Source organism: Oculina patagonica, chromosome 4 (genome assembly GCF_052425735.1).
Source record: "Oculina patagonica isolate OP01 chromosome 4, crgOcupat, whole genome shotgun sequence".
Taxonomy (NCBI): domain Eukaryota; kingdom Metazoa; phylum Cnidaria; class Anthozoa; order Scleractinia; family Oculinidae; genus Oculina; species Oculina patagonica.
The window spans coordinates 48,476,419-48,484,469 of record NC_135761.1 but is presented as its reverse complement, the minus strand read 5'-3'; the positions used below and the strand labels follow the sequence as shown (position 1 = coordinate 48,484,469).

Genomic DNA, 8,051 nt, shown 5'->3' with positions numbered 1-8,051 from the left:
TGACCCTTGTAACTTTATTAATAAAGCTAATTCGCATATTTCTGAAGTGGAAATAGATACAAGGCAAAATTAAACCATTTGGACCACCCAAATTATTACGAAAGGGAAGCTATTTTCTAAAAAAAAGTTGCGTCCCGGCGACCGGGCTGGAGCGTTCATATGGGAAAATATTCTTCCCGGTTGCCGAGATCTCGGTTGCAGAAACCGAGATATCGGTTACCGGGCTGGCCCACCTTCTCATATGAACACATCCAAAATTTTACAAGAAAATAGGAGTAAGCCGAGATCTCGGTAACTGGGCCAGCCCGGTCAACCGGGATCATATGAAGAGGCCCTAACTAAGTTATCGATGTTAAGTTATATTTATCATTTTTCTTTCAGTGCAGTCAGCCTGCAGGCCTTAAATGTCATCATGTGATTACTCACAAAGCAGGAATAGAACGCCATAATATTATGCCTTCCGCACATGTAGCCAATAGGTGAGCTTATTTTTCTCCTTGTTTATGTTAACATTATTTTATAAAAAAATAACTACATGTAGTTGCAGGCCCAAGAGAGGCCCGCAACCCTTATCTTGACAGTAACCAGCGGATTGCGTATAACGCATGCACGGCGCCACGTTTATAAAAGGCCAGCTCAAAGCGGAAGTTGAAAATTTGTTCTTCCACCAAGAACCATCGGAATGCGAAAAAAAGGGGCCAATCACAACAGTTTGTCGCAATACCAGAAGTTCAAAATCTGTTCTTCAAGAATGTTTAAAATGCAAAAAATAATTGTGTCAATCTCAACAGTTTTTCACATAAGATGCTATTCGGGCTAACCGATGTGCTATTCAGGCTAACCAAAGTGCTATTCAGGCTAACCGATGTGCTATTCAGGCGAACCAATGTGCTATTCAGGCGAACTGATGTGCTATTCAGGCTAACCGTAGTGCTATTCAGGCTAGCCGATGTGCTATTTAGGCTAACCGAAGTGCTATTCAGGCTAACCGCAGTGCTACTCAGGCTAACCGATGTGCTATCCAGGCTAACCTGAGTGTTATTCAGGCTAACCGGAATGCTATTTACATAAATTTGTAGGCTAACCTAGAGTGGATAACCGGAGTGGAAGGTGCACTCTGGTTAGCCTGTTTATGGTAAGCTTTCAATAATGGTAGAGGTTTTGCTTCTTTAGGTGATTTTGTATCATTTTGCTTGTTTTGGCCGTTTTGGTTGTTTCGGTCGTTCCGTTTCGGTGGTTTTGTTTCGTTGTCTCGGGTTTAAGTACATGTCCATACCCTATCCCCATTCTACACTTTGATTTGCTTTTGAAAATTTGGGGTGGTCTTCAGGGGAGGTCCATGGACCAGTCCACAGGGGTGGTCCTTGACCCGGGTCCATGTTTTGTATACATCCATGCTGTAGATTAGTTGAGGAAATAATTGAGTTCGATGAATGGAATTTTTACAGGAATTTTAGTTGTTTATGCTTTGGTTTGAATTTATCTTTGGTTTAAAATTTTTAAAACCCATTTTTGTTTTATTTTTCGTTGACTCATATTAATAACCATAATCTAAAACAAAGAGAAATAAAAGTCAAACTGGTTTGAAAACTTAACTGCGTATCAAATGCTGCATGATAGGCCATCAAAATTCAAAGTCTGGCGACTTTATAGCTGGACACAAATTCAACTCTTTTATAATTTATCAACAACATTTTTTCAGTTTTTCATGAGACTTAAACTTTTTTTGCATTTGTAAACCGAATGAAACTGAATCCTTAAATTTTATACCAAGCTGTCACAGCCAGACTATGTTGTGCCACCTGTGTATGGGACATTAAATGAAGCAAAACCCTTTTTTGATAGCTTAACTGAAGGCTAGACGGGTTTAATCTGTGCCAGATAATGAAACAAATTGTGGCTGCAGATAAATTGTATTTCTCACCAGTTTAACTTTGTGATTGCTCAAGCTAAAGGTGATCTGACATTCATTCAAACTTGAAAGAATAAAAGCTGATCATACAATGTTTCATACCCAATTAAAACATCACATGTTCACTCTAAAAAGTGTTGTCTGTAAGCAGTTTAAATATGCTTAGCTAATATTAAAATATATTATGTACTGTAGTTTAATGTTGCTTTTTTCTCAATTCATTTTAGTGGTATTTTATGCAAGGGAGAAGGCAGAGTCAGAAGTGAATATTGCCTTAACGGTAATTCTTGTTGTCCATTAAAATGCACTGAAATTGCAAAGTGCTTAAGTTGCATTTAATGTTTTTTTTTTTGCAATATTTTGTGTACAATTTGATTAATCATTTTGTCATTAGTTTACAATTGGCTCATCATTTTTTTGTTAATTTTTTGTAGGGTTTGCCATCAATTACATGTAATTCACAACCAGTGAAACACCACATCATTAACACGCATGCTGACTAATGTAAATTAAATTAGAGTAAAGCCATTGGCACAGTTGCATCTCCACTTATGTCCAGAAATGCACGCAACGACGAAAATGACAAATTTGGCAAAATTTCGTCAAATGACAAAGGTGATGAGTACTAAGGATAACTTTGATCTGTCATAAACTGATTTTTGTTTATATTTTCCCAAGAGAAGTTTTTTTAAAGCTTTTTAAAGTAGCTTGGCTACTCCTTCCTTTCTAAAATCACTGATTTCCTTTGTATTCTTTTCCTTGTAGGGACATCTCTAACAGGTCCAGTTTGTTACAATGTCAGTGCCTGAGAATGGGGGTAGCAGTTCAATGACTGACGATGGAGACCCACCACCTCTTAGCATCAAACTCACTAAACTCAGTGCTCTTCCAAAAACTTCAAAACCTTCAGGTGATGTCCAGCTTCCAGTAGACATTCTGTTATTAACTGTTGAGGATTGTGAGTTCTTGCCATGTCATTATTACCTAAGAAATGCCTTTAGAAGTTACTTCCAATCATTTGGTTATGCATACTTTGGAAACATGGGTGATCAGCAGAAGCCATGGAAAGTTGCTTTAGTGAGGTGTTCACGATCAGATCCTGGTGGCTCTCAAACTGTTGCTAGAAATGCAGTTACCCAACTGAGACCCAAGGTCACCTTTTGTGTTGGCTCCTGTAAAGGTCTGAGTCGTGAAAAAGCTAAGTTAGGAGATGTGGTTATATCCTCTAAGCTTACAACAGATGCCTACAAAACCCCAGTGAGCAAAGATATTGGCAACCTTGTCAGAAATGCCGCTGATGGCTGGGAGGCGCCATTAGAAAACCCAGAAGCGCGAAATGTCCAAGTACACTGTAATGGTGAGATTTTGAGTTGTCCTGATCCAGTTAGTGTTGAACAGCAGTGTAAATTACATCCAGGAGCCACTGCTGTAGAAACGGAAGGAAAAGGTGAGGTTACACATTAACCCTATAAAATTAAATAAATAATAAATAAATACATAAATAAATAAATAAATAAATAAATAAATCGTCTTTATTTCACAAGGGAAGGACTTAATAGTCTTGCGATTAACAAACCTGTGGCCCTCAGATTCCTGATTGGAATTGGGGAGGCAGTGGAGGGGAAGGAAGGAAGGGGGGCTATGTAACTTTAAAGTCATTTATGCTATGGTCACCAATTTAACACACAATGATTTTGACAGTAATTCTTGTAGCTAATAACTGCTTTGGTGTCATTTTGAGGTATTGTGGCGCCACTTATGATGTTTATTGTCTGATTTTATTTTCTGAAATACAACTATAGTTCTTAGTTTTTTACATAATCTGTTACAATTGCATTATTACAAATTCTTAAGAGCAAGAAGTCTGCTAAAATTCCTGTTGCTGATAAGACTGTGGTTGTCTTAGCAACAACAATGACATCAGAAGCTGATGTAATTATTTTGTTAATGTAATGTCTTCTTTATGCACCATTGATACACACAAACATAGGGTGGTCTCCAGTGGTACAACCAGTCATCATAATTATATTTACAGTAAACAAGTGTTTATGGTGTACAGCATATCCCCTTGTTTAACCTTTTTTTAAATTCCTTTCTTTCGCTTTTTATCCTTTCCTTTACTCAGGCATTTTTGCAGCAGCACATGACATGAAGTCAGAATGGGTTGTTGTGAAGGGTGTGTCACATTTTGCAGACAGCAGTACATGTCAGTCATGGGAGACTTTTGCTTGTGTGATGGCAGCTTCTGTTGTTTCCAATATATTATGTGATCCTTTTGTTTTTGAACATTGGCCTCACTATGGAGGTATGTATACCAGCTTTTTCTGAGGGTTTGTGTTATTTGTCTTTTAGATGATAAAGAAATTAAAAGGGAAGAGGAAAGGAGGAAGCTGGTGAGCCTGCAATCCTAAGAGGCCACCTGTCTTATACCCATGAAAGAGGGAGGGGAGGGTGAGGGGTGGAATGCACAAGAGGAGGGGTCAATGGGGTGAAGGGCTGAGGGATACCCAGTTGGAAAAATGAGCGGTGTAATACTTTAAGTACCTGTCTTACCATCGGCTAACAGCGCCACACCAAGGAATTAATTTCCATTTCAAAGGCACCTGTGTAAAGTTCAAATGCATGTACTGCACTTGCTTACCAAAACGTTTCACAAGACTTTTCGATGACAAGCTGATGGTCTATTTAATTGAGATATAAGTGTTGTGTTTTATTCCTTGTGTTAACATTCACTACCCATATAAAGGTCACACAAAGGCAGACTGAATCACATAAGCCACAAGCATTTGTTTGGCATGCATTAATATAACCATGTTTTTTTTAATTAAAAAACTAGTGCCTTCTTTTAAGCTTCTTTTAGGTTCTTGTTGTAGATCTACAATGCACACCTGAACTCTCAAGTGAGTGTGAAAGAAGTTAAAAGTCCTTGTGTGAACCTATACCTCAGGGAAGGGTGGGGTGGGTGGGGTGCATATTATAAACTTTGGTTCAATTTTACCTTCGGTAATGGACACTTCTTCATATTAACTTCAAACAGTTCACTTAGCTTGGTCCTTAAGAGAAACCAGGATTCATGTCATGTCTACCTTTATAATAATTATTATATGTCTACATCTATAATATGGACACCACCATTAAACCAAACACTCAGCTCTGCCCATTTAAAAAACTAACATGTTGGGAGCTAAATTGTGGGAAAAATGGAAGAAAGAATTTTCACTGAAAACAGCTTTTATATATAATTACATGCCTAGTTACTTACAGCTTTGTATGCGGCACAATTAAACATGACTGCTTTCCTCGTAATTGCAGAAGAGGGCAGCTCTACTGTTTCAACAAAGAGAGACTTACCAATTTCAAGTTCTCAGTATGCTAAACCAGTAAAGTTTGTGACGACAGACCTTCGAGGTTAGTAATAAATAAGAATTTTTAACAATAACTGTATGTTCCAGTGTCATAGCCTTGAACAAGTTTATTTGTGGCAACGAACTTCTTGTCGAGAAATTGCAAACCAAGTCCAGGGGGAATGAAAGGACTTTCAACCTTGAAAGAGTGTAAGAAACTTTCAGTAAAGTTTACATTGGATTTTGCAGTAATCACTATCAAATCATGTTACCGGTATCTATAAATACACTCTGATTGGCAAACAGTCTGATTTCACATTTACATGCAAACCAAAATCGAACACAGGCTTATATGTGAACTCTAATTAAGTGAGTGTGGAAAATAAAAGTGCGTGAAACACAATGAAAACCATGCAAGGATTTATAAATTGTTGTGTTCGACGAAGGAGAACGCTGTCCTAATCCGTTTACAGTCAAGTTTTTTGGGCTATCTATGTAATCTCGTTCCCAGATCTCACGGGTAGACGAGCCGGAAGGCGAGATCTGGTCAAATCCGATTTGTACCACATGATTGCCTGTCAGGAATGTGGCAGGCAATCAATTGTGCATGCCCGAGACAATTCTAAGAAAATGGCAATCAAATGAATAACCAATGCTCAACCAAATGAATAACGAATACTTTACCATTCTGGTCTTTCCTGGAATATTTAATCTAGCAGGGTATTTTACTAAAGAATAAAGCAGAATGCAATCATGAAAGCTTAAGTTCGGGTTAAAAATTTATTTGATTTTAAAACATTGTTCATTGTTCATTCGGCGGTTACATACAATGGCCAGACATGTCTAGATTTTATGCAAATTTGATCGGGTCACGTAATCGAACGTAAATATTCATACGGCGGATTCTCTGTTGCTAAGCAACGTTGTTCATTAGAAATAGCTTTATTATGGTACTAAGAACTAATCAAAGATCTCTTCGAGATATCGACTTTTTTTGCATGAAGTTAGTATGAGTAGAAGGTTTATCCTGGGCATTGTTGTTCGAACATATCATGGAAGAATTCAAACGTCTTTCAGTTCAAGCATTTTTTTATTTTCGTGGAGTAAATGCTGTACTTGTCAGTCGCGACGGCTGGGTGCTTTGCGACTCATATATTTTGGCTTGGTTAAAAAAGGTAAACTTTGACGTTTGCCTTTAACATGTTTAATCGAAATAGTTGTTTCCTTTCGAGTTAGAAAGATTTCTACTCGGCTTAATGCAGAAAAATAACGCCTGATCGCAGGTTAGGTTACGCACGACAGAGTTACCTTTTGTCTCGTCACGCAATCTTAACCCCTCATTGAGAAGTAAATTTTCGTTTGGATATTACCAAAAGCCGCTTCTCCTCGTTATTCTTTACCTTACGGCTACACATCCCATTTCTAACGACTACATTTCCAGCAAAACAGTTGCTGTTTATTTTTCTAATGGCGATGCATTAACTTCTGAACGGAAGAAACGTTTAACGTTTACTGCTTCCACCGGAAGTAATTTCACAGCAGGCTACAAAACCGACACTTAAAAGAAGACCACCAGCTGCAAGTCTACAATGTACAAGACCAGTTTTCTGTTTTAAAGAAATGCCGCACGAAGTTGGACTGTTTAATTTACGAAATGCTCTTTATTAGAAACATAAAGCCGAAACTTAACACGCAATCAGATTCTGTGCATGCTAAACTGTTTATTTAAAATCTTAATATGCTAATATATTATCACACCCTAGATCACTATATAAGCCTGAACTCCGTATTATAATTTTAACTTGATAATGATGACATGGCGTCATCGAAACGTCGTTCTATTTTCCTATCGCTTATTTTTCTTCTCAATTGTTTCACAAAGCATTTTGTTATTCGAAAGCTACAAAAACACTTATAAATATCACTTAAGGTTACTGATAACCTTTTTGGGGCGGAATTTTGCAAAATTGTAAAAAGCTGCCATGAGATAGCCCACTCTTCTGGTTTTCATTTTTTAAAAAAATTATTTCAGTACGAATTTTTCTAGCAGAGTTATTGCAAATTTTGTGTTTTGCGTGACTGAAACGTTAATCCCCAAAGGTGTTATAACATGTCAACGCTTCGGACCTCTGGTGAGTTTCATGCGGGAATACATCCATGGATGCTCGAATTACGTAATTTGTTCATGAAGAGTTTGTGTTTTATTCGTGGTCAACGCAAGGAGAAATGATCATGAAACGATCAGAAAAGCGGAAACGTGAGAGTTCGCCCTGGGTTAAAGTAAAGATAAAGCCCGGGTCTAAGAAAGCGAACAAAGGTCAACAAGTTCAATCAATGAAGCGAAGAAATCTCAGCTCGCTGCCAGCGACAAGGGTTCGTGGTATTTTTGGAACGGCCTTTACCTTGTTGCCTCGTTGCTTTCGAATTCCGCGCGCCCGATTTCGTTATTGGCATTATGACCATGGATAACAAATACATATGATGGCTGCAGATTGAGTAGCGAATAACTTCTCCCACGAATTTGAGACTGTTTTGTGACAAGCGACATCAGGGGGCTGTATGTGCAATTTTTATTGGTCGGCGGCATGGGCCGCATTCACACCTGCGTTGACAAGGTGTGAAAACTAGTGAAATCTTTTCGGCCCGAAAACTCGAGGTTTATTTTTTCATAAATGACCTATCTTCAAATGAATTAATAGGGTATGTAGATTTGTCGGATTTTTACGAAATTTGGCCGAAATGATCGTGAGATATTGATGCACAAAAGTGTGTCGGGCATTTAGAATATTCGAAAT

At 38.0% G+C, this 8,051-nt stretch overlaps 1 protein-coding gene across 2 annotated transcripts in view; it reads left to right on the top strand.

The window, feature by feature from the left end:
* The first annotated feature begins 394 nt into the window (after positions 1–394).
* The window catches only part of LOC144652472 (uncharacterized), a 42,888-nt gene continuing 35,231 nt past the window's right edge, over positions 395–8,051 (top strand). The window contains exons 1-6 of one of the 2 annotated variants that reach the window (XM_078512477.1): positions 395–479; positions 2,140–2,192; positions 2,347–2,527; positions 2,678–3,359; positions 4,038–4,217; positions 5,225–5,320. In XM_078512477.1, coding sequence (XP_078368603.1) covers positions 2,708–3,359; positions 4,038–4,217; positions 5,225–5,320 — 928 coding nt within the window. In that variant the 5' untranslated portion in view covers positions 395–479; positions 2,140–2,192; positions 2,347–2,527; positions 2,678–2,707. The other variant, XM_078512478.1, reaches the window with a different exon arrangement.